This window comes from Polyodon spathula, chromosome 13 (genome assembly GCF_017654505.1).
Source record: "Polyodon spathula isolate WHYD16114869_AA chromosome 13, ASM1765450v1, whole genome shotgun sequence".
In the NCBI taxonomy this organism is placed as follows: domain Eukaryota; kingdom Metazoa; phylum Chordata; class Actinopteri; order Acipenseriformes; family Polyodontidae; genus Polyodon; species Polyodon spathula.
Window position 1 is genome coordinate 24,978,003 of NC_054546.1, and position 27,628 is coordinate 25,005,630.

Sequence of the window (27,628 nt, forward strand, 5' to 3'; positions counted from 1 at the left end):
ACACAGCATTCCTTTTCAATGCATTTTCTATGAGAAATGTTTAGAAGAGCTGTGGCGGGTATACCAGCCATGTGCAGATTTTGTACTTGTCTTATTATTATTGAAATGTATGTTATGCATTGTGCACCAATGTTTTAGGTCCGCAGAGAAGGGTTAATTGTCTCCCCTGCCAAATCACTTCACGTGCATAATGTGGCTGAACCGATCGAGTGATTACCAAGCAACGGGGTCCTGGCACAGCTGTATATAAAGCGAACCAGCCGCTCATCAGGGCTGAGTGTTCAGGGAGTAAGAGCAAATATGTGAGTAAATATAACAAACAACTGCTACTCGTGCTGCTAGAAACCGTCATGATACTTGCTTTGGTTCAGTGTTTTGTATGTGTCTTTGTGACAAAGCGGCTGCGTGGATACAGGTGCAGGAGTGCATGACTGAAGCAGACAGAGATAATTGTAATCCAGTTTGGAAAGGGTTTTATTTAGAATTTCCAGGTCTGGCGACCAAACAATAATCCTCCGGCAATACACAACAATGTGTACTGCATGGGGTAAAATAGCAACAGGATTGCAGTCCCAAATAATAAACAATAATATCCAGCCCACAATAATACGTACACGGTCACCAGTCCTGGGTGTGTGCAGTAGTGCTCGTGGTGGGTGATACAAGTTTATTTTGCGACAGTGGTGAAGTGTTGTTCCGGCTTTGTGCTGGCCCAAGGTGACAGCTCTGGAAATGTGTTAGCCTTCTGGCAATTTATAAACATGACAAATTACTAACAGACAAAAAAAACAAAACACTCACGATACTGTTAGTCACTGGGGTCTCTCACACTCCTCCTAGGTTCTAACAAACAAAAGGGAAGGAACAGATTACGATTCTCCGTCCCCTTTTATGCGGATGTACATGACCACTTGGTAAACGATTGCAACCGCCTCTCCAAATTGTGGCTACCAGTTCGTTCCCTTCCAGGTCAATGCGTTATTGCAACGGAGTCTCGCCTCCTTCCTGGCTGGCCAACTTCCCTTGAACCCTGGGAAAGAACTGTCAGGCCAGCCCGTCCAAGGAACTCTGTTCTCACTGCTTAGCACCCTCACAGGTCGGGAGGGAGATTTACAACCAAGAATCATTGTATTTCTGTCACAGTCTTTACTTGGTTTGGTTAAGTGTTTTGTGTATGTGTCTGTTGCTTGGCTTGGTTCAGTGTTTTTGTATCTATCTGTCTGCTTGTTTAGGCCATTGTGCCTTTTTGTTTTGAAGTGTTTTATTAACTATTTTTTTGGTAATAAATCCCTGCATCGGCGCTTCACATCGCAGACTTTTGTGTGCCCTCTTGTTCACAGAGCTGTACTCGCTGTCATTGTGATCAAGTTCAGTAAATAATAATGCAGCTGGGTGAGGAGCGCTACAGACGAAACAGGATTTTATTTATTTTATATGTTCATTTTAAATCCACGATAACAAGAAGTGTATTTGACTATCATACACTAAGTGTAATACATATACTACATTAACGTAAATAATAATATGGTTTCAATATTAATATATAGACAATTACAAAAAAAAATGAGAAGTGGGTCATTAAAATTCCTGTTCAATTTTTTTTATATAAAAAGATAACACATTTTAACAAATATAATGGCTCAAAAATAAACTGCACAATAAATGCATGGATTAGTCACAAAGTCACATTAATTTTATTATTTCTATCACAAAAAATTATAAGTTTAGAAATGTACCTTTACTTTCCCTCCCTTTGTAGGCGGGGCAGTGAGCTAACATTAACCACTGTGATTACATGATAATCGTTCATAACAAAAAATAGTTTATTATATTAAATTAAACGGTACTAAAACTATGTGCTCATGAATGAAGTGCACACACAGGAAATGCCAACAAGTGTGAACCCTCCCTTTAATGTCTGAAATCCACGCTGCGCAGTAAAGGCGATATGAACCCTCCCTTTAAAGTTGTAAGCTACTTTTTTTTGGTCACCAACTTCCGTAACACACCCGGTATCTTTGCTTTGAAAGTATATACAAAGTGAACTTGCTGGCCACTATACGACAAAATATGATGTGACATGAACAAGAAAGAAAGAAAGAAAGAATATGCTTGCTAGGTTACAGCACCTGCCAGAGATGACATAATCATCCACCACGATGATGCACGTGATGATGTCACTGTGACCTTCCAACGACCTCAGACGAAAGCGGGCACCTTCCCATGATCCTTTGAGGGTCTTGAACCCAGATTCTAAACAAACAAACATACATGATACAACATTATACATTCCTAAATCCCATGGAAAGTATTAGTTCTAATGTAGTGCATTGGCATTGCCTGCTGTGTGCTGGGCAGAGCCTCGCTGTGCTGTACTGTACACAGGGCAATGCTGACAGGACCACACTATATACCACTATAAAATCCAGCTGATCAATTATAATTTTAAATGTTGATGTGATTTTATTTATTTTTCTCTCTCTGACCCGTTGTGGGTTCTTCAGACTTCCTCTTCTTGTCAGCAGGGCTATCCTTGCTCTTTGCCTGAACCAATCCTGATGGCCTATCAGGCAGATCCTGTGGCAGCACCCTCGTTATGTCCTCACTGTGCCTGAAAACAAACAAAGGTACAGAGGATGCATAGTCAATCATTGATTTTGCAACTAGGCAGACAAGCATTTGGGCTTCGTCAGTGTTATTGAGGTTCCTTTCCCTCCCCACTCTCCCCCGCTCTCTCACCCTCGTTTCATTGGTCCCTCTCTCTCTTTTTCTTCAGATGGTTCATCCACAATGCACTGCTCCACCTCCTCTTGTAGGTATCCCACAACACACTGCTTCTCCTGCTGATTTCCCACAAGGCTTTGCTGTTTTAGGAGATCAGCCAGTCGTTTGCGGAGCGCAGCTCTCCTGGCAAGCTGGGGGGACGGGAAGAGAGGTTGAGGGAAGTGCAGTGCAGGGAGATCAGGACCCGAGGACACAGTTAGGTGTAAATGAGCTTCTTTACACACAAGACAATCACTTTAATTGAAAAGATTCGAAGAGAAAGAAGGTGATACTGCTAGATAACCTTCTACAAGCCTTCATTCACCCTGTTTTCAGTGTCAGAGTCCGTCTTTTAGTATCAGTGCATTTGTGTTACTGTCAGTCAGTGTTTCAGAGTCGTGTGTCAGTGTTTCAGCATTTCAGTGTGTTTAGGTGTCAATGTCAGCGTCAGCATTTCCGTGTCAGTGTTTCAGTGTGTTTCAGTATCAGCGTTTCAGTGCCAGTGTGTTTCAGTATCAGCGTTTCAGTGTCAGTGTGTTAGCAATTCAGTGTCAGTCTCAGTGTTTCAGTGTCCGCGTTTCAGTGTCAGTCTCAGTTTGTCAGCGTATCAGTGTCAGTCTCAGTGTTTTAGTGTCAGCGTTTCAGTGTGTCAGTCTCAGTGTTTCAGCGTTTCAGTGTCAGTCTCAGTGTTTCAGTGTCAGCATTTCTCAGTGTGTCAGTATATCCGTGTCAGCGATTCAGTGTCAGTGTTTTAGCGTTTCAGTGTCAGTGTGTTAGCTATTCAGTATCAGTGTTTCAGCGTCAGTGTTTCAGTGATTCGGTGTCAGTGTATCAGTGTCAGCGTTTCAGTGTGCCAGTGTTTGTGTCAGCGTTTCAGTGTGCCAGTGTTTGCGTCAGCGTTTCAGTGTGCCAGTGTTTGCGTCAGCGTTTCAGTGTGCCAGTGTTTGCGTCAGCGTTTCAGTGTGTCAGTGTTGTGTGTCAGCATTTCAGTGTGTCAGTGTTGTGTGTCCCGAGAGAGAGCTCTGTATATACATATTTATTACACAACAGGCGCCTTTATTTACCTCAATACAGATTGTTATTAACGTCTCCAAGCACAGTGGTTTGAATCAAAATAGCTTTATTGCATTATCTTGACGTACAGTAATTTGTTGTAGTTGAATCACATTAGTAATAGTAGTAGTCGTAGTAGTACTATTTAAACGACCGTGAGGGGACTACTTCAGCCCTAACAGCCACGGAATTGTAATGAATTGAATTGGTGTCCATTTCATGTTAACCCGTGAAAGAGACAGGGGTTGCCAAATATTACGACGACCTATACTATCTAGCATCCACTCAGAAAAAAAAAGTGGGGAAGCCTAAGAAAGGGTTAAGCAGCACAGCAAACTCTGAAGAACGTATTGCCCCAAGGTAACTTCACATTTTATATCACACAAACTGCTGTATAAAAGTCTTAGACATGTTGCATTTTTCTACTCTGATGCATTATGAGCACCAACAATTTACTCAAAGTCTCCACTAGTGTTTTCTACTATTATAACAACCTTGACTTGCATAAAGAAGTAAAAACACTGAGTGAAAAAGTTTGCAATCACTTAATTAATTTTCAAGGTGTGGTATCCGAAGCATAACATGTTCAGAGAAACATCATCTGCAATTGACAAACCCAGGACTGGAAGACTCAAAAAGCTGTCTAAAAAGGATGAGCAATACATGAAGATAATATCCTTAAGGAATAGAAAAAAGACAAGCATTGAATTGGACAACAGAACTGGCAGAAGGCACAGGTGTCAAGGTCAATCATATCAACAGTACGAAGGTCATTATTGAAATCAGGACGGTAAAAAAAAAGAAAAAAAAAACACAGAATTTGACCTTAGAGGTCATAGGTCACAGGTAAGGTGATTTTTGAATAGAGAATAAGTGTTCCATAGTAACCATTACCCCATCTGCACTCAGTAAGGAGTTACAAGCTAGTTTTGCATTTGACTGAAGATTTTGAAAGTTTTTTTTAAAGAAATGCATCACATGGCCATATTGGTTTACGCAAACATCATTTAAAAAAAAAAAAAAAACGTCAATTGTATTGACACAGGGATGATACTTGTCAACTTGGAGTTAATCAAATAAACCACTTTTCAACCGAAGCTGTTTTAAATTTAAGAAAATGTAGGTCTGGTGTCCATCTTGATGATGCCTACCAAGTTAAGATTTAGTTGGCTAAACAGTTTGCGAACAGAATCAGTTTGATGTTTGTGGCATGCTTTGGCAAATTTGCAGTCATTTTGGTAGTAAAACTGATCACAGCAACTTCTGCTTCATAAACTTGAAGCGGGTTTGGTAGCTGATGACATATGCAAAGGTTTCAGATCAATCAGTTTCCCAGTTCCCACGAAGATTTTGAAAGGTTTTTCCAAAAAAATACGCCAGGCTGCCATTGAGACAGGAGACAGGAGCGCATTTTATTTTTGCATCTGAACTGTAATCTACACAGGATGATACCTGCCAAGTTTCATGTTGATTGGTTACACCATGTGTGAACTGGAGCAGTTTAAAGTTTTGGGTGGAAAAATGACAATAGAAAATATAGAAGTTGCAGACATTCACAGCAGAACAGGATATGGTTTCAAAATGGAAATCATACAAACATTTTGTAGGATAACGGTTAGTATTTTATAAATGCTGACTTAGTATTAATTGCAATAACTACTTGTAATTAGTTGAGAGAGTGCATTGCATGCTGTGGAACTTTCAGATGAATATTTTAAATACCCCGACTGTCAAATTTTTGTACAGCCCGAGATCACAGTAATATTGTGAAAAATTGGCAAATAGTAATATAAAAAGTGTGTAACTCTTAAAAAAAAAAAAAAAAAAAAAAAAAAAAAAAAATGTGGGCACACTATTTTTACCATTTTATGATTTACTGTTTGATGTGACAATAGTATTAATAAGTATATGTTGCAGGGTAAGGAAATTTATTTATTTATTTATTTTTAATCGGGAATTGTGTTTTCATGGTCAGAATCAGCCTCTGTGGGGAGTCTTTTTTCACCAAAGACTGTATTCTAAATTTCACCACAAGAGGGCAAACTTTCACCACCCCCAGTTAAAGACCAAACATACATTTTCTTCCTGCTGGTTAATGCAAAATACAGCAATATTTCATTTTCTGTTCTAATATGTACAGTATGTGTGTGTGTGTGTGTGTGTGTGTGTGTGTGTGTGTACAGTTCTGTATATGCCTGCATTTCAACAAGGTTATTTTAAGTAGACAAACACTACGGCAGAAAAGCTGCTCATAAAGCTGTAACACTCCTCCCCCTGGTTAACCTCTCTATACCTATCAAGGTAGGATATATCTGGGAGGACATGCACTGGATCACTAACCAATAGCATACCGCTGTCACCACCCAGAACTCCGGGATACTACAGATAAAAAGATAAGGTGCAATAGGCATAAGATTATTGCTGAAACAGTGAGCTACTCAACACTTCAGAGAAAAAGGAAGGGACAGGACCATAAAAAGTTCAAAGTTTTAATTTAAGTTATTCAAAAAATCACATCTACAATAAGAGACATATAAATACTATAAATAAAGCACTTAACTATCAGTCACTGTATTCTTCAATTATTGAGACCAGAACTTAACCACACTATACATTCCACTATTAAACATTCCACTATTTGCATAGTGCTCATATAAAAACACACCAGTTTTTGAAAAACCACAAAAGTCAAATCTAATAAAATTATAAAACATACAAAATTTGTAATTACATTAAATCCACAACAAATCAAAACCAATTTGTATCAATACACATCCTACATTAAATAATAAAACATAAACACTTCATATTTAAAACTACACCATTTAAAACTACTATGTGTAAAAATCACACGCACAACACACTGCGCTACTTCAGTATAATGTTTAGTAGGGACAGTATTTAATACAGGGTTAAAAGTAGGTTTAAGAAAGAGCTAAAGTTAATATTCCAATATAAAAGTAGTATTTATGAATCCGTGCATACACAACACACAACTGCTTTTATATAACGTTTACCAGGAGCAGTATATAATAAGAACATAAGAAAGTTTACAAACGAGAGGAGGCCATTCAGCCCATCTTGCTCGTTTGGTTGTTAGTAGCTTATTGATCCCAAAATCTCATCAAGCAGCTTCTTGAAGGATCCCAGGGTGTCAGCTTCAACAACATTACTGGGGAGTTGATTCCAGACCCTCACAATTCTCTGTGTAAAAAAATGTCTCCTATTTTCTGTTCTGAATGCCCCTTTTTCTAAACTCCATTTGTGACCCCTGGTCCTTGTTTCTTTTTTCAGGCTGAAAAAGTCCCTTGGGTCGACACTGTCAATACCTTTTAGAATTTTGAATGCTTGAATTAGGTCGCCACGTAGTCTTCTTTGTTCAAGACTGAACAGATTCAATTCTTTTAGCCTGTCTGCATATGACATGCCTTTTAAGCCCGGAATAATTCTGGTCGCTCTTCTTTGCACTCTTTCTAGAGCAGCAATATCTTTTTTATAGCGAGGTGACCAGAACTGAACACAATATTCAAGATGAGGTCTTACTAGTGCATTGTACAGTTTTAACATTACTTCCCTTGATTTAAATTCGACACTTTTCACAATGTATCCGAGCATCTTGTTAGCCTTTTTTATAGCTTCCCCACATTGTCTAGATGAAGACATTTCTGAGTCAACAAAAACTCCTAGGTCTTTTTCATAGATTCCTTCTCCAATTTCAATATCTCCCATATGATATTTATAATGTACATTTTTATTTCCTGCGTGCAGTACCTTACACTTTTCTCTATTAAATGTCATTTGCCATGTGTCTGCCCAGTTCTGAATCTTGTCTAGATCATTTTGAATGACCTTTGCTGCTGCAACAGTGTTTGCCACTCCTCCTACTTGTGTGTCGTCTGCAAATTTAACAAGTTTGCTTATTATACCAGAATCTAAACCATTAATGTAGATTAGGAATAGCAGAGGACCTAATACTGATCCCTGTGGTACACCGCTGGTTACCACACTCCATTCTGAGGTTTTTCCTCTAATCAGTACTTTCTGTTTTCTACATGTTAACCACTCCCTAATCTATGTACATGCGTTTCCTTGAATCCCAACTAATACCAAATTAGTCGCGGGCTTTAAGAAATTACTTCACTTAAATGCTTTATAAAAGTCAGTCACCAGACATATAAAACAAAGAGCAGAGAGAGAGAAATGTGAGAGATTTGAGATGTCAAATTACATTACTTTCGCTAATACATTTTAACGGGTAGTACCAAATACAGTAAGTATTTGGGGTCTACTCACATCTACACAACGAACACGCACTGACATATGCATTTAAAAATAAAATAAAAAACACGATAGTTTGACGGTTTAACATGTAGGCTAGTTAAATATAAACAGTTGACAAATCAGGACCATTTTTATGGTACATACAATGCTTGTAAATTATTATGGATATTTTTCTTATTTGCTGTTTACTGCGCAACTGGGATACTGAATAGGGTCTAACCACGCATGGAATTCAGAGAAAACCACGTAGAATATTGAGGTAAACGTTTTTGGGGGGGGGGGGGGGGGGGGGGGGTGCTTAATAAATACTGCAAAACTAACACTATAACTAACTTATTTTGTATCTGACCTGCCCACTCCCACAGTCGTCAAGGCGAATGAAAATAAATATTTGATCGCCGAGACCAATTTTGGTTACGACTGGCGGCCCACAGCTCACAAACTTGAGTGTTTAGCACTGATCTGTACAGTCTACTGTGCCCCCAGCATTTGAATAATGCTTTACATTACATCGATCAGCATGTGATTAAATACATAACCTTTACAGTAAAACATGGGTTACTTAAGATATATAATGGTAATTAAACCACATATATGCGTGCTTGTATGTCTAAACATTGTATATTTAGCGGTAACCATTAGTAACATTGAAAAACCCAAATCAAACTTGAGTACATTGTGATTCATTATGTCTCTCTTTACTGACACACAAATCAATAGTGCCGTTGTTTTTAACATCTATTAATAACATTTGTTAATATTTAAAACATCCTTTTCAGGCTCAGAAATTATATGTAAAAAAAATAAAAAAAGACAACACGTAGACAAGATCGTCTCTTCAGAAATTGCATTAATTTACTACAGCGTTACTCCTCACCACAGATACTTGTCTCAGGTAAGATTAGCCTCTAGTCACTGTGATTACTGCTTGATTATTGATTTGTACTGAGATCTAGAGGTATTGTGTTAAACCGTATTACAGCTGCAGTTTTGACAGAGCTAGGCTGACAGAAATATGTCCGGGTTTGGTCTGTGGAAAAGGTGGCAACTCTACAACGTTATTTTAAGTAAAGAAACAATAAGCAGAAAAGCTTTTCATACAGCTCCAATTATACAAAAATGTCCACTTTTTGGTGAGATTCTGAATACCTGTGCGATGTTCACCGTTACAATTGTATTTTATAGAGCAAGCGATTGTAAAGAGTTCTGTCTATACTTTTCATTACCTAAAATAAATTAGATGAAAGATTCACTCGCAAAGTTGCATACCCGCCCCCACCCCCCCATTCTGATTTTTAAACAAACTGTATTTGTCTGACTTGTACAGCTCATGTATACATTTTATTGTTTCGACTGCTTTGTTTTTTTTTTTGTTTTTTGTTGTTTTGTTTTGTTTTTTTTTTGAGTGGCTTTGTTTAACTAATGGCGTTTCACACAGACAAAAAAATTCAAGTTTACAGTAAATTTCTGTACAGCCAGAGACCACGGTAATTTAACATGGCCTTCCAGCCAGTAATCTGTGACACGTGCATGATGTGGGAGATCTGAGAAAACCCAGCAGAGCTAAACCAGGTTTAAATGAGTAAGTATGCGAGAAATGGAGCTGCAGGGGCTGACCACCTGAAGTTCTTGGAAGTTTTCACCCCTAACAGACAGAAAGCCACCAGGGAGATAGAAGGGGATTGAAACAGCTGGATCCAGATAGGCAGAGGCAGGAAAGAAAAGAAATGTAGTCAAACAAAACCACCAGAAATCAAAACATAAAACAAATCTGACCTACTTCAAAATGTAGACGATTGAAGCCCAGGAGTTAAACCTGGAGGAAAAAAAAAAAAAACCCACAGACTCAATATGGGTCAGAATAAAAAAACTCAAAAGGGCATAATAAGGGTAAGTTATAGACCGCCTGCGACAGGCTGGCTTTGGTGACGTCAGGCCAGGAGCAGGAACGAAACAAAAGGCAAGTACTGCAGTGCAAAAGGCATTGCGGCGCCATGATACAGAGGGGAGCTGCGTATACTCAGGAGACAGTCCGCACTGCAGGAACGACAACTACGTAACCCTAAAACTGCAAGCGGTGCTTGTGAAGGCAATGCCCAGCCAACTACGTAACCCTAAAACTGCAAGCGGTGCTTGTGAAGGCAATGCCCAGCCAACTACGTAACCCTAAAACTGCAAGCGGTGCTTGTGAAGGCAATGCCCAGCCAAGGCCGTATGAAGCAGCAGGAGTAGTCGTATGAATACCGGCTCATCAGTAGGTTAGTTTAGGGGATAGTAATCCCAAGTAATATATAGTAAGGGTTATGTAGTGTAGCCGGTTCCTGGAGTGGAACGCTTCATTTATAAGGCTAACACTCTCCCTGCGTGGCACCTTTTGTTTGTGGTTTTTGTGCTGCATTTTGTTTTGCCTTTTGTGCAGTTTGCTGCGTGTGTCCTCTTTGCGTTGCCATCACTGGTAGCGTCACATGATCGGTTTACCTTGTTTTGTGTTGATGAATCCTGCGCGCCTGTGCTGGCGTTTCAAATCCACCTCCCATGTCTCTTTGTATTGCCTAAGCAGTGGTTACCCACAGACGTGACAAGAACCGTCACACACTGCCAAATTCAGACACAGTTCTCAAAAAGCTTAGTAAATGTCTGTGAGATTCTTTGAGTGCTGGATGCAGAAGCAGACATCTCCTTTGTTTAAGAACATAAGAAAGTTTACAAACGAGAGGCCATTCAGTCCATCTTGCTCATTTGGTTGTTAGTAGCTCATTGATCCCAGAAATCTCATCAAGCAGCTTTTTGCTTATGTTCGTTTTATCTCTGTGGTGCATCAGTCACGCCTTTTTTTTTTTTTTTTTTTTTTGGTCTCACTCAGCCATTGAAAGGTTTTCTCTGCTTTTTCCAGAGAAAAAACAACTAGAGCTTTGTCTTTTTGATGTTCTTGGACAGCGTCCGACATCAGACTGGAGAGGGAAAATTGTAATGTCAGACCTGATCTGACATAGGACCGCAAAGGGTTAACCCTTTATATTACATATACAGAAATAACACTTATTTTTATTTTTTTAACAATGAAAACAAAAACGCTGATATTACCAGTAATAAAAAGTAAACCGTAATTATCAAATAAAAATCAAACATCAAAATGTGTGCCATTATCGACTTGCTCTGTGCCACTTATTGAAACCACTGCACATTTTTCTTGTGTTCTTTCTTTTGTTTTTATTTTCATAGCAGACCCAGCACATTTTTTGCGGTCTCTGCTTCCCTTGTGTTGGAGGGATAGTCACAAATGTGTATACACAGCTACTTTGCGCAGGCATTGTGATGGATCTGGCTGCCGCAGATGCCTGCTTTATTGCCTGCATCCAGTGCTGTGTTTTGACAGTATTTTGTCGCTTGTATCAAAATCCTCCAAAGCAACTTCATTCCCTTTGCTTATTATAGAAAGACCACGTATGTTGCCATGTTTAGCTTTCGCTAAAAACTACAACTAAACAAGTAAAATAATAAATTAAAACATATATAATATATATATATATATATATATATATATATATATATATAATATATATATATATATATACACACACACACACACACACACACACACACACACACACACACACACACACACACACACTGCCTATAGAAATTCTACACACCCTTGAATTTTTTTCACATTTTGTTGTGTCAGTGCCTCAGAGTTTCATACATTTAAATGAGGAATTTTTTCCACTTATCTACACACCATAATCCACACTTAAGGGGAAAAACATTTGAGAAATTATATATTTTAAAAATGCAAATCTATGAAAAAGACCTAGGAGTTTTTGTTGACTCAGAAATGTCTTCATCTAGGCAATGTGGGGAAGCTATAAAAAAGGCTAACAAGATACTCGGATACATTGTGAAAAGTGTTGAATTTAAATCAAGGGAAGTAATGTTAAAACTGTACAATGCACTTGTAAGACCTCATCTTGAATATTGTGTTCAATTCTGGTCACCTCACTATAAAAAAGATATTGCTGCTCTAGAAAGAGTGCAAAGAAGAGCGACTAGAATTATTCCGGGTTTAAAAGGCATGTCATATGCAGACAGGCTAAAAGAATTGAATCTGTTCAGTCTTGAACAAAGAAGACTACGCGGCGACCTAATTCAAGCATTCAAAATACTAAAAGGTATTGATAATGCCGACCCAAGGGACTTTTTCAGCCTGAAAAAAGAAACAAGGACCAGGGGTCACAAATGGAGATTAGACAAAGGGGCATTCAGAACAGAAAATAGGAGGCACTTTTTTACACAGAGAATTGTGAGGGTCTGGAATCAACTCCCCAGTAATGTTGTTGAAGCTGACACCCTGGGATCCTTCAAGAAGCTGCTTGATGAGATTCTGGGATCAATAAGCTACTAACAACCAAACGAGCAAGATGGGCCGAATGGCCTCCTCTCCTCTCCTTTCTTATATTCTTAACACAGCGCATCACCCAAAGAACACCATCCCTACTGTGAAGCATGGTGGTAGCACCATCATGTTATGGGGATTTTTCTCATCTGCAGGGACTGGTGCACTTGTCAGGATAGAAGGAAAAATGAATGGAGCAAAAGTACAGAGAAGTCCCTGAGGAAAACCTGCTGCCCTCTGCAAGAAAGCTGAAACTGGGATGGAAATTCACCTTTCAGCATGACAACAACCCAAAGCACACAGCCAAAGCTACACTGGAGTTGCTAAGGAACAAAAAGGTAAATGTGCTTGAGTGGCCCAGTCAGAGCCCTGACCTAAATCCAATCTAAAAATGTGTGGCATGACTTGAAGATTACTGTCAATCAATGCTCCCGAAAAAACTTGACAGAGCTTGAACAGTTTTGAGAGAGACATACACACACACATACACACACACTTAAGAACATAAAAAAAGTTTACACACGAGGAGGCCATTCGACCCATCTTGCTCGTTTGGTTGTTAGTAGCTTATTTCTATTTCTCTCTTGGCCTTTCTAACTTCCTTTTTGACTTGCGTTTGCAGTTCCGTGTACTCTTTCTGTGTACTTTATTTTTGGTTCCTTTTTAAACGCTCTGTAAAGTGCCTTTTTTCGCTGAATTTTTTTTTTTTTTTTTTTTTTTTTTTTTTAATTGATCTAATAAACCATTTTGGCAATTTAGTTTTATATTTAGATTTGTCTACTTTAGGGATGTAATTGTTTTGCGCCTCTAATACTACCTTTTTTTAAGAACAGCCATCCTTTTTCTGTGGATGTTTTCTCTATTTTACTCCAAACTACTTCTGTTAGTCTCTGTTTCATACCTTCATAGTTTGCTTTTCTAAAATTGTAAACCTTAGCTTTAGTCATTACTTTTGGGGTTTTAAAAAGCACTTCAAAATGAGACCATGTTGTGGTCTGAGTTAGCCAGTGGTTTTCTGACCTCTGTTTTAGTTATTCTGTCTTCGTTATTTGAAAAGACTAAATTCATTAATTCAATTTTATACAAAAGTAGCATAGAAAGTAAGAGACACATGAGGAGAATATTTTAGCAATCAGAACTGATCAATAATGCAATGTCATTAACCCGTTCCGGCCAGAACCCTCTTTTTATCACCAAAAAACTCCCGGAACACTGGGTTCCGAAGGTGCAAAGATGATGAAAATAACACGCAATACAACGAAGTAGGAAAAGTCACAGAATCAACCTTTTATTTCCCATTCCGTGCAATAAACAGCTTGATTAATAAAAGCTGCCCAGAAGTTTACACTCGTGAAAAAGTTATTCTAAGAAACCGTATTTCAGGGGTTCCAAATAGTATACAATGAACTTTTTTTAAACAGTAGGCTAAACAAACATAAACAAACGTTGAAATCTCGAAGGATTAATAAGGAATCCTAAAACTCCCAAAGAACCCCCATGGGTTCTAATCTATATAGCCTTCTATATAGGTTTTCTACATGGCTACATATTTGAAAGCCATATATTCAAGTAAATACCTCGTTGGTGACTAAACATCCCACTACTTATTAGCAATGAAGGTCATACTGTAGCGAGGGCTAAACTGGGTTTACAATATAATTTATGGTAGCCGGCTACGCCTCTGAAGGCACTACCTACAGATTTAGTTAAAGATTTTAGGTTGTTCGCACCAGGTTCTTCTATTTGGGCCAGAGGATAAGATCTTGACAAAGCACAACACAAACACACAATAAAAATGCCAGGGATGTAAAATAATCACATTTATTTAAAACATAATTAGTTTCAATTCTCCTATTGCATAAGCCAGTGCTGTCTGTTCGTTAGTGTTTCAGCCAAATACTCCAATTCGATACATTATTTCAAGGATTCAGTTTAATATAGCAGCATCTCATTTATAGCAAAATACATTATTGCATTTCTCTCTCCTATTCAGACACATACAGTACACACAGCACTAGACAAGACAGGAGTTTCCCAAATTAAACACAGACATAAAAACTAAACAGTCTGTTTGTTTAGTCTGTTTATTTAATTATGCATATGACACAATGTAATTTTTTTTTTTTTTTTTTTTTTTTTTTTTTTTTTTTTAGGAAAATGGGAAAATCAAGGTTTCTGTATTGGAAGCCATCCTGCGTAATATTAAAATATAAATTGTTTTGCTTTGTTTGCTCATTTTTCATTATGTTATAAACTACATAATTGTAAGGTAGTGTGTTTGCTTGCCTTTGCACTGTAATTGCATTGTATCAAATATGTACATTTATGAATATGTTAAATACATTTAAAAATATTTGTTTCTCATTGTAAGAAGAACCAAAATGTTGTGCAACAAATAAATGTTGTGAAACTGTTGCAGTTATATACATATGTTATTATTTTTTTTAATCACATACAACTGTCACAGTTAGGGGCTACCAGCAATTCCAGACCTTTGCAATTGTTCTACTTGTGAAAATACTGTTACTTTATCACCTCCTTCCCTGCAAAGTAGAAAGAAGGACTCACTGTATTACACTATAAAGAAAAGAAAAAAACAATAAAATATTAAGGCTGCAACAGTTTAAATGGTAAACGTGGATAAAACATTTGTTTAAAAAAATTAGTATACGTTTAAACCTCAAGTGATAAAAACTTACAGTAGTTTTGCCTTTTTACATTTGCATCAACCCCCAAACCCCCTCCTCTCCTATCCTAGCGTGGTGTTCTCTCATGTGATCGGTCCTCAACCATCAAAGTGATGTGCATTAATCAACTATTTCCTCTTATTGCGGTTGTAAAGACTGTAATAACGTGTCTGAACAACATTTCTAAATCTAAAAAGAAATGTCCCATTTGGGATTTTTCTGTAAAACTTGACAAAAGTACTGTCAGGTTTACAGTTTGTTCAAGCAGTTTAGTTTATCGGGAAGGCTCCACTCGTACAATGCTGAACCACCTTCTTCTGAGGCATCCACAGAGCATCAGTGAAGGATCAGTCCCTGCAAGCCAGGCACGGATTACACAATTTACCACCCGCGGACTTGTAACCCAGTAAAAGCTGAAAGATATCAGAACTAATTGCAGAAATGATTGCACGAGATTGATTTCGCCAGTTGCTGTCTTTCATTGAGCCCGATTACAAGGTACCATCATACCCATCTGTATTAAATCGAATACAGTTTGTATGACACTGAAAACTAAATTGCAAGAAACCCTAGATAAAGCTACACATGCAATTTTGTTCAAAACATAGCAGAATCTCAGAATCTTCACTGCAAAGTTGTAGCTGTTGTTCATGGTAATGTTTCAAACAGCAGAGGCTTGGTGAAATGAGCTGCGATGCTCAGGATCTTGGTTGCACTGCACACTGGCTACAGCTTGCCATTCAGGCTGGTCTTAAAACTGACTGCATCTCTCGCCTGCTTGGAGAAGCAGGACATCTTGTGGGTCACTTTAAGCACAGCACTTGTGCTTGGAACGCGCTTCAAGAACAGCAACACGTAATGAATCTTCCTCAGCATCCGCGTGTTCAGTATGTTAAAACAAGCTGGAACATCGACTTTCTCATGCTGGAGTTTCTCTTGGAGCAAAGGTGGGCAGTTTGTGCTGTCTTACGTGATAGGATTTGAAACTCATAGTTTTTCACAATTATGAGAGTCTCACGGCCACGCAATGGTTTCTCACGTTTGTGGGAACATGAGTCGAAAAATATCATGTTCTTTATGATGCCCGCGTTACAACGACAATACAAACAAAGTCGTCATATGGTAAGAAATAGCAGAACAATTGGAAATTGATGATATGTCTCTCTCTTTATTTCACCTTAATTTTTGGTCAAAGTTACCGGGAGCGCCACACACTGGTTTCCTAGTTCTGTAAAATGACGCTTTGTGTAATAATGTTTACCAGTAATAATATTAATAATAATAATATTAATTACATTCACAAACTAACTGAAGATTTATTAAAACTGAAAATCAATTTTAAAAAGTATATTAAAACTGACTCTCAGTATTTAGAAGTAAATGTGTATGTATTATTTTTCAATGATTTACGTTAAACCTAATCACTTATAAACATTCACTTTTAGTGTGTGATGTACCCAAACTATTTCTTTGTTTTATTTCGTCTCCACAAAAGAAGCAAAAGGAGACAGTCTTTTCTTTTCATGACTAGCTTACATATATATATATATATATATATATATATATATAATATATATATATATATATATATATGTCTAGGACTAGGTTAAGGTTTTTCAGCAATCCCAAGGTTTTTCAGCAGGTGTTTCACTGGTATGAACACTTAGGGGTTGACATTTACATGTTGCTAACTACACCCTGGTTATTCAAAACACAGTACACGCGCTATAGACTGGAGTGCAGATGTATTGCACAAACGCCATTTACTATTTGAACCTTTTCATAATTCTAGATAGGATGTATTTTTTTACGAATTCGACAAAGTACAGTGATTTATCCTGATCGGTTAAGTATACAGCACAATATCTTACCTTATCAGCTTCCTCGCAAGTCAATCCCCGTGGCAAAACCTCCAGATTCTCAATCTGACGTAGTTTCTTCCGTAATTTTCTAATTTCGGGTGAAAGGATAAGCGATCCCGACATGGCAGTGCCTTTACCGGCCAGCGAAGAAGCGAATCAGCAGAGAGCACAGTGAACCAGCAGCTCTACAGTGTTTAGTTACACTTACAATCGATGGGACTGAGCAGTGACGTGTCCGTTTTGTGCGCTGTTTTGACCTTACTGACAGGATGTGCATCACACAATCGACCTCACATACCGGGTAATTAACCCACTGTCGCGTCTGGAATTTATTTTTTATTTTTTTGTTCTTCCTCCTTGGTTTAGGTCAAGTTATTCATTATATAAACAACGAAATGCAATTCTCTGGCCAATTGTAACAAACTGAAAGGAGCGTACTAACTGGGGATGATTAGTACAGAGGACGATCTATATATAATATATATATATATATATATATATATATATATATATATATATATATATATATATATATATATATATATATATATAGCGCAGTATATCGCGTCATAATCAGATATTAATCCTACATCAAAGATCGTCTTCCAGTTCCATGTTTTCACTGCAGCCACTATTGTTTACTGCAGGGGTCGACAACCTTTCAAAAGTGGGGTGCCAGATCTTATTGAGTATACGTTTTAACATTCAAAAGGTATATATTTTTTTAAAAGCCTACATATTGTTATTTACAAATGAAATGATATATAAAGTAAATACATGCTTTTAAAATGCATTTAAGGTACACTTTAACATTAAATTAAAAGTCAGACTTACCAGTTTAGTGTGATCCTTGCCGATGTTTTTCCTTGTGGAGTTTTCCAATGTCTGGCACGTATTTGCATACTTTGAGCTGCACATTAGCTGAGATTAGACAGAGGGGCATTTAGAATGATGAGATGGGCCGAATGGCTTCCTCCCGTTTGTAAACTTTCTTATGTACATTCGAATCTCATCGACACTGACAGTACAACATGTCGATAGCTCTTTTAGATGTTGTAAGTAGCGGAAAGTCAAAGTTCAAATATCCAGAGAAAAAACTTCTAGTTTCGCAACAAATGCCTTCCAGGTTTCATAAAGAACCTACATTGTAACTGTTTTGGCAAAACTTGTTTATTCATGTCATGCCAATAAAGCTAATTGAATTGAATTGAATTGAACCAGAACCAGTTGCTCTGCACCCTGGAGACAGAGGTTGAGTTTGTTTAGGTGAGCGGTGATGTCAGTTAGGAACATGAGCTTCCACAGCCATTTGTCATCATCCAGTTCGGGGTAGTTTTGTCTTTTTTCCGTTAAAAAGAGCTTGTTTGCATCAAAACAGTTCACGAACCGCACCAAAACCTTGAAACAACTTAGCCACCAGACGTTGCTGTGTAGTGGAATGTCGTTAAAAGCACTGTCCATCTCCTTTAACAGTGTTCGAAACTGACTGTGAGTCAAAGCAGATGGAGCAACAAGGAAATCGTTAGGTTACCTACCGTAACCCTGGTTCCCTGAAAGAGAAGACAACCACCACCAGATAGGTATAGGATATTCCAGCCCTTCAGTTAGGTATTGCTGAGCTCTCTATACCAGAGCTGCCGAAAGGCCCATTTCCGGGATGATGCACTCGGTCCCACCCACCAAGGGAATAAAACCGTCACTCACGCGAAGATCCTCCTCTTTTTCTATCGAAACCATGAGGGCGTCCGAAGCGACCTCGCGGGTGGTGGTCGTCTTCTCTGTCAGGGAACCAGAGTTACGGTAGGTAACCTAAAGTTCCCTTTCAATTCGAAGACGACCACCACCAGATAGGTACGGGATAACCTATACCAAAGCCACCGCAAGGGAGAAGGAACGGCAGCAATTGAGGGACGCAAAACATTGTCTAACCCAAGGGTTAGCAGTGTGAACTTACACCCTCAAGTTACCACCTTTGCGCCTACAGAAGGCAATGCAAGTCCACGGTGCTGAACCAGTCACCTGGTCGGACAGACTGGAGGTTGTGACGGTGCGTCAGCATTTAGAACCTCCTTTCTTTTAAGAACTCGTTCAGGAGCCTCAAGTCTAAGATGGGGCGAAAGCCGCCATCTTTCTTGGGTACCAGAAAGTACTTCGAGTAGTATCCCTCTCAGTGGGAGATGGGGTCTACGAGACGAATGGCATTTTTGTACAGCAAGGCAGCCACTTCTTTTTGAAGTAGCGAGGCTTGTAGAGGGTCTGTCACTAAAGTATTTGTGACACCTCAAAAGGGAGGAGGTCCCAAGTGGAACTGCAGCCCAGGAGTCTGAGGTGCAAGCGCTCCAGTAATGCAGCTGTTGTGCCAAAAAGGGGGTCTGAGGCCGCCAGCCTTCAGGGGCCCTGGCTGGGCTGCTGAGGCTGGAGCTGGGCAGTTTGGAGTGAGTGTTTAGGGCGCTGGCCCTGACAACTTCTCCTCTGATGCTGGTTTGTGGACTGACCACAACCTGCATTCCCTCTGTCTGCCAGGGGGGCTCGGTTACCCACTCACGTGCCCTGAAGGCGATGCCTTAGGTCACCTAGCGGACCTGTGGGGACTTGGACTGATATAGTGACAGTTCGAGTCTGGGCAGCTTGCCAGAGGCTCAACCTACCCCACGCAGACGCACAGGGAGGGAGTAAGGCGGCCACCTGTCGGAAAGCTTTACGTTCCCGGAGTGATCTTTGTAATGTCAATTCCACAGCTGGCCCAAAAGTGTCCTGGGATATTGGTGCCTCAAGCAGCTGGCCTTATCCATTTCAGGGACCCTGGCTTGTGTCAGCCACAGCTGAGACATAACCAAGCTGGATAGGCTCCGACCATGGGCTCGCCCTTGGAGACTGGAGACCTACAGCAGCGTACTGGACAGGAGACAACTCATAAGAACATAAGAAAGTTTACAAACGAGAGGAGGCCGTTTGGCCCATCTTGCTCGTTTGGTTGTTAGTAGCTTATTGATCCCAGAATCTCATCAAGCAGCTTCTTGAAGGATCCCAGGGTGTCAGCTTCAACAACATTACTGAGGAGTTGATTCCAGACCCTCACAATTCTCTGTGTAAAATGTGTCTCCTATTTTCTGTTCTGAATGCCCCTTTTTCTAAACTCCATTTGTGACCCCTGGTCCTTGTTTCTTTTTTCAGGCTGAAAAAGTCCCTTGGGTCGACACTGTCAATACCTTTTAGAATTTTGAATGCTTGAATTAGGTCGCCACGTAGTCTTCTTTGTTCAAGATTGAACAGATTCAGTTCTTTTAGCCTGTCTGCATATGATATGCCTTTTAAACCTGGAATAATTCTGGTCGCTCTTCTTTGCACTAGAGCAGCAATATCTTTTTTATAGTGAGGTGACCAGAACTGCACACAATATTCAAGATGTGGTCTTACTAGTGCATTGTACAGTTTTAACATTACTTATCTTGATTTAAATTCAACACTTTTCACAATGTATCCGAGCATCTTGTTGGCCTTTTTTATAGCTTCCCCACATTGTCTAGATGAAGCCTTTTTTATAGCTTCCCCACATTGTCCAGAAGTGTTAAAGGGACTAGGAGCTCTTAAAATAAACAAATCCCCTGGGCCGGATGAGATCCTCCCAGTAGTACTCAAAGAAATGAAAGAAGTAATTTACAAACCGCTAACCAAGATCATGCAGCAGTCTCTTGACACAGGGGTGGTACCGACAGACTGGAAAATTGCAAACGTAATACCGATCCACAAAAAGGGAAACAAAACTGAACCAGGTAACTACAGACCAGTAAGCCTGACTTCTATTATATGCAAACTTATGGAAACTATAATAAGAGCCAAAATGGAAAATTACCTATATGGTAACAGGGTACTGGGAGACAGTCAACATGGTTTTAGGAAAAGGAGATCGTGCCTAACTAACTTGCTTGATTTTTTTGAGGATGCAACATCGATAATGGATAATTGCAAAGCATATGACGTGGTTTATTTAGATTTCCAGAAAGCTTTTGACAAAGTCCCGCACAAAAGATTAATTCTCAAACTGAACGCAGTTGGGATTCAAGGAAGCACATGTACATGGATTAGGGAGTGGTTAACATGTAGAAAACAGAAAGTACTGATTAGAGGAAAAACCTCAGAATGGAGTGTGGTAACCAGCGGTGTACCACAGGGATCAGTATTAGGTCCTCTGCTATTCCTAATCTACATTAATGATTTAGATTCTGGTATAGTAAGCAAACTTGTTAAATTTGCAGATGACACAAAAGTAGGAGGAGTGGCAAACACTGTTGCAGCAGCAAAGGTCATTCAAAATGATCTAGACAAGATTCAGAACTGGGCAGACACATGGCAAATGACATTTAATAGAGAAAAGTGTAAGGTACTGCACGCAGGAAATAAAAATGTACATTATAAATATCATATGGGAGATATTGAAATTGGAGAAGGAATCTATGAAAAAGACCTAGGAGTTTTTGTTGACTCAGAAATGTCTTCATCTAGGCAATGTGGGGAAGCTATAAAAAAGGCTAACAAGATACTCGGATACATTGTGAAAAGTGTTGAATTTAAATCAAGGGAAGTAATGTTAAAACTGTACAATGCACTTGTAAGACCTCATCTTGAATATTGTGTGCAGTTCTGGTCACCTCGCTATAAAAAAGATATTGCTGCTCTAGAAAGAGTGCAAAGAAGAGCGACCAGAATTATTCCGGGCTTAAAAGGCATGTCATATGCAGACAGGCTAAAAGAATTGAATCTGTTCAGTCTTGAACAAAGAAGACTACGTGGCGACCTAATTCAAGCATTCAAAATTCTAAAAGGTATTGACAGTGTCGACGCAAGGGGCTTTTTCAGCCTGAAAAAAGAAACAAGGACCAGGGGTCACAAATGGAGTTTAGAAAAAGGGGCATTCAGAACAGAAAATAGGAGACACTTTTTTACACAGAGAATTGTGAGGGTCTGGAATCAACTCCCCAGTAATGTTGTTGAAGCTGACACCCTGGGATCCTTCAAGAAGCTGCTTGATGAGATTTTGGGATCAATAAGCTACTAACAACCAAACGAGCAAGATGGGCCGAATGGCCTCCTCTCGTTTGTAAACTTTCTTTCTTATGTTCTTATGTTCTTAAGACATTTCTGAGTCAACAAAAACTCCTAGGTCTTTTTCATAGATTCCTTCTCCAATTTCAGTATCTCCCATATGATATTTATAATGTACATTTTTATTTCCTGCGTGCAGTACCTTACACTTTTCTCTATTAAATGTAATTTGTCATGTGTCTGCCCAGTTCTGAATCTTGTCTAGATCATTTTGAATGACCTTTGCTGCTGCAACAGTGTTTGCCACTCCTCCTACTTTTGTGTCGTCTGCAAATTTAACAAGTTTGCTTACTATACCAGAATCTAAATCATTAATGTAGATTAGGAATAGCAGAGGACCTAATACTGATCCCTGTGGTACACCACTGGTTACCACACTCCATTCTGAGGTTTTTCCTCTAATCAGTACTTTCTGTTTTCTACATGTTAACCACTCCCCAATCCATGTACATGTGTTTCCTTGAATCCCAACTGCGTTCAGTTTGAGAATTAATCTTTTGTGCAGGACTTTGTCAAAAGCTTTCTGGAAATCTAAATAAACCATGTCATATGCTTTGCAATTATCCATTATCGATGTTGCATCCTCAAAAAAATCGAGCAAGTTAGGTAGACACGATCTCCCTTTCCTAAAACCATGTTGACTGTCTCCCAGGACCTTGTTACCATATAGGTAATTTTCCATTTTGGATCTTATTATAGTTTCCATAAGTTTGCATATAATAGAAGTCAGGCTTACTGGTCTGTAGTTACCTGGTTCAGTTTTGTTTCCCTTTTTGTGGATCGGTATTACATTTGCAATTTTCCAGTCGTCGGTACCACCCCTGTGTCAAGAGACTGCTGCATGATCTTGGTTAGCGGTTTGTAAATAACTTCTTTCATTTCTTTGAGTACTATTGGGAGGATCACATCCGGCCCAGGGGATTTGTTTATTTTAAGAGCTCCTAGTCCCTTTAACACTTCTGCCACGGTTATGCTAAAGTTATTGAAAACTGGATAGGAACGGGTTGACATGTGATGCATGTTGTCCGTATCCTCCTTTGTAAAAACTTGTGAAAAGTAATCATTTAATATTATTTTTTTCGTCGTCTATGATTTTGCCATTTAATCTGTTAGACATTTAACCTTCTCTTTGAATGTTCTCTTGCTGTTGTAATATTGGAAAAACATTTTGGAATTGGTTTTAGCCCCCTTAGCAATGTTCATTTCTATTTCTCTCTTGGCCTTTCAAACTTCCTTTTTGACTTGCGTTTGCAGTTCCGTGTACTCTTTCTGTGTACTTTCTTTTTGGTCCCTTTTTAACGCTCTGTAAATTGCCTTTTTTCGCTGAATTTTTTTTTAATTGATCTATTAAACCATTTTTGCAATTTAGTTTTACATCTAGATTTGTCTACTTTCGGGATGGAATTGTTTTGCGCCTCTAGTACTACATTTTTGAAGAACAGCCATCCTTTTTCTGTGGATGTTTTCTCTATTTTACTCCAATCTACTTCTGTTAGTCTCTGTTTCATACCTTCATAGTTTGCTTTTCTAAAACTGTAAACCTTAGCTTTAGTCATTACTTTTGTTTTCCCATTTTATATGGGAAAGTTGAAATCCCCCATTAGTATGGCTTCTCCTTCACTTCACGCATTTCTAATGTCATTGTACAACAAATTATTTTGCTCACCGTCTGAATCTGGCGGTCTATAGCATGCTCTTATTATTATGCCCTTTGAATTTTTGTCCGTTATTCTGACCCATATTGATTCGGTTTTATTGTCTTTGTCCAGGTTTAACACCTGGGCTTCAAGACTGTTTCTTATGTCTAGCACTACCCCTCCACCTCTTCTGTCCTGCCTGTCTTTCCTATACAGTGTATACCCACAAATATTATATTCGTCCCCATCACTCTCAGGCAACCAAGTTTTTGTAACACCTATCACATCAGTTACTTGTTAGTTTCATAGTTAATTTTGTTTCTGATACCTCTAGCATTTAGATAAATACATTTAATGGTTGTCTTACCTGAGTTGTTGTCCTTCTTTCGATGCGGTCTCCCTTCTGTTTTTTTGTGATTTCTCCCCCCTTCCTTTCTAGTTTAAATGCTTCTGTATGCTGCAGAAGTGGCTGCCGTCTGGATTGAGCTAAGTAGGGTAAATCTCTGGGGTCTTCTAGTGGGTACCTTCCATCCTCTGTGTTTCATTGACTGGCCCACGACACCTCAAGAGGGCTCAACAGTGATTCTGGCATCCCAGCATCACCCCCCTCCATCCCCCACTCAGCTCAGCCCAGCTTACTTACCTGTACATCAGCGTTGCTTTCTTTATAATGTGCTTGAGATCCCCATCCAGAATCTTTCCGTCTCAACCACAGCCAGTTGCTGCTCCTTTCTGCTGCTACAGATAAGTACTTCACTGTGCAACGCAACTCTTGGCCACTGAACCCGACATCTCTGAGAAACCGGGTTGTAGAGTGTGCCACAAATCCTCGACCACCCACCTCCACTGGGTAAACTCAGACTCTCCATCCTCACTGTTCCACTTCAGCAGATAGTTGAGCATACCAAAGTTTCTTCCTCTCATACACCTCATCCACAGCATCTTCCTATGGCACTATTAACTCTACCAGATGAACAAGGCATGCTGATCCAGACCACAAGACAATGTCTGGTCGAAGGTTAGTGGTGGCAATCTCAGGTGGAAAAATAAGCCATTGACCAAATCTGCTAGCATCTTCCAGTCTCTTGCAGCTTCAGGTTGTCCTGAGCAAGGCTTAATTTTAACACCTTTTCTTGGTGGTTGCTCTCCTGGACGGAGGAATGTTGTCTTTTGTGTGTAATGCTTTGATGGAACTGGTGGCAACTTATTGGTCAGGTTACGCTTGTCTTCCAATGCTAAAGCCAAACATCGTAGCATCTGGTCATGGTGCCAAGTAAACCTTCCTTGGCTAAGACCCACCTTACATCTTGTCAAAATATGCCTTAATGTTGCAGGTCAAATTATTATATCTTTTTTTTAAAACTGAGCGCACAGACGTTGATGTAACAATCTGCTTTTGACATCCTGATGAATAGGACAAAGTGATTTCCAGGGAGTGAGGTCAGAGTGCCCCAGGCCGATGGCCGGGAAACCGGAGATTAATGGGACTGAAAACTCGGAGCAGTGCAGTAACCCAAAGAAAGCAACTAGGCACAGAGCTTCCATGACAATGCATTCGAAATGGTGAAGCAGCCGCGATGGAGGGAGATGAGGCGAAGGAGGCTATCCAATGAGATTGGTTGTCTTGATGGAGAGGCGGGAGGGAGGCTCTCAGGCAGATCTCTGGGATTGAAAGGAGCATGGGGGGGACTGGAGGCGGAACTGGTGCTGGATACGTGAGAGGTAATTCCCTATGGAGGAAGGGGCCAGGTTAAGGGATAGCCTGAGGTATGTGATAAAGGCAAGGAGTTGCTGAAGGTTATAGGTGGTGAGAGAGATCAGATTCTGGGCACAGAATGTGGTGAAGGAAGACCAGATGGTATAAAAGGAAGAGTGAGTGGGAGAGGCTAAGGCATTCTCCCTGAAGTTGTGGGCCTACTGGAGGAGGCCAGAGAGTGTGGAGTTTAGTGCAACACCAGTTGATTATTGAAAGGAGGAACTTGCCGTGGGTTGGGGACTGCTGGGACCAGGCTGTAAAACTTGTGGACCATCACACAACCTCCACCATGGTTAACTTTTTTTTTTTTTTTTTACTGCAAGGTGTAGTATTAGGTGGTAAATTTACTTCAGCTGGCCAAAGTCCAGTATCTGGGTGCACGGAATGGTTCATAAGACCTCATGGTTGATATAGCTTTACGCTCCAAGTCTATCCATTGTAGTCCCCTTGATGTCCTGGTAACTTGCTTTTTTTACCCTTTTTTCTTCACCGGTAAAATCGACTGGTGCTGTCACGGTAAGTTTGCAGGATGGACTCTGTTCCTTCAGGAGTCCTGCAGAGGAAGTGCTTCACAAGAGCAGTTAGACATAGTACTTCCATGGTCATCTCATTGAATGGACAGGAGCAGCCTTTTCTGAGGGTAGAGATTAAAGAGTGAAGGATATCTATTGAAATAGGGAGCTGGGAAGGAGCAGCAGGGGGGGGTTCTTGAGGATCTCTCTGAGTGTCAGGTGAACTGATGGGATGAACAGGAGTGTTGGGAAAGGGACGGAGTTGAGGCGTTAGAAAAACTGAATTCCGAAGATGTAGGCTTTAATGACAGTAGGGGCTAAATGATGAGAATCCAGTTATTCAAGACAGATTCCTTGTACCACGTCTCTCATGTATTAATGTTGTAGTATCTGAGAGGATGAGCGGACATATGACTAATTTGCTGAGTAAGTCAAGCGCCCCTTATTTATTTATTTTTTTTATTTTTTAAATCTGAGTATTGAAGGAAAGCTGGAGTGTTGCAAGCTCTGGAGAAGAGCAGTTGCAGATTTAAATAGTAAACTAAAGCAACTTTTGCATGCTGCAGTAGTGATCAGATCTGAAGAGGGAGACGAGATTTGCTGTAGTGAGGAGTGATTAACAGTAGAGGTGAGATCTGTTGAACAGGTAGAGATCTGAGGGAGTAAACGATGGAGTGGTGTCTGTAGTGTGCAATGGCTTGCTATAGAGAGCAGAGAGCTGCTGAATGCGGTGGAAATTGGTATTTGAGAGTTAAGGTGGTTTTAGATGATGTCAGAGATGGGGCTGTGTGACAAAGACGGCTGTAGCGGGGACGTCAGACCAGAAGAAACATACAGTACTGTGAGATGAAATGATAAATGGATGCGCTGGTGCACGGTTTATTATTATTAGAAAATAAAACGGTTGTACAAAAATCAGGACATGGCACTTGACGCCAAAATTAATAGACAAACAAGATGGACTAACACTTAAACTGTGGACTAACAGACAAACACGGTGAGTCAAAACTACAGTAATATATTTACTTTGTTTAGTTTTCTCGTTTTGAATTCTCTCCTCTCCACATCCATTCTCCACTCACCAAACACACAATCCCAACTGAGTGAAAACATGCTGCTTTATGCAACTGTACCAAGACTCGACTGTTAATCAATTATTCAATTGGAGCCTCGGTACAACTGCACGTGAATTAATGAAGTGCAATTTCCCGTGCTCACATATTATTACAAATATCCATTTTAAACACTTGTGTGCATAACCCATATTATATCCCCATGTACCAACTACAATAAACCAACATTAACACACTACACGCAACATACAACACAGAAATATACACAGGGGCAGGGCAACCACAGGCTGCGTTTGGGCAGAGATGAAGAATGCATAGATCTGAGGCCGCTGCAGAACATGAGAGGATGAGAATCCGTTGCTGTGAGGCTGCTGCAAAACCTATTGATTTGATCAGAAGCAGTCTATTGCGGTGTAGGAGGACGCTTTGACTGAAATGTTGATAATCGGAGGACATGGTTTCGTACCTGACCGGCAGCTCATACTGAATGAAGTAGCTTTGAAAGTTG

The 27,628-nt window shown here is 39.7% G+C and overlaps 1 protein-coding gene across 1 annotated transcript in view; it reads right to left on the reverse strand.

Moving 5' to 3' along the window:
* Positions 1-17,278, reverse strand: part of si:ch211-154o6.3 (uncharacterized protein LOC563854 homolog) — a 46,099-nt gene extending 28,821 nt beyond the window's left edge. Inside the window, exons 1-4 of the mRNA XM_041268384.1 lie at positions 17,049-17,278; positions 2,740-2,915; positions 2,487-2,611; positions 2,130-2,253 (exon numbers count right to left, since the gene is read on the reverse strand). Coding sequence (XP_041124318.1) covers positions 2,130-2,253; positions 2,487-2,611; positions 2,740-2,915; positions 17,049-17,162 — 539 coding nt within the window. The 5' untranslated portion in view covers positions 17,163-17,278. The remainder of the gene's footprint in view (positions 1-2,129; positions 2,254-2,486; positions 2,612-2,739; positions 2,916-17,048) is intronic.
* Positions 17,279-27,628: the final 10,350 nt, after the last annotated feature.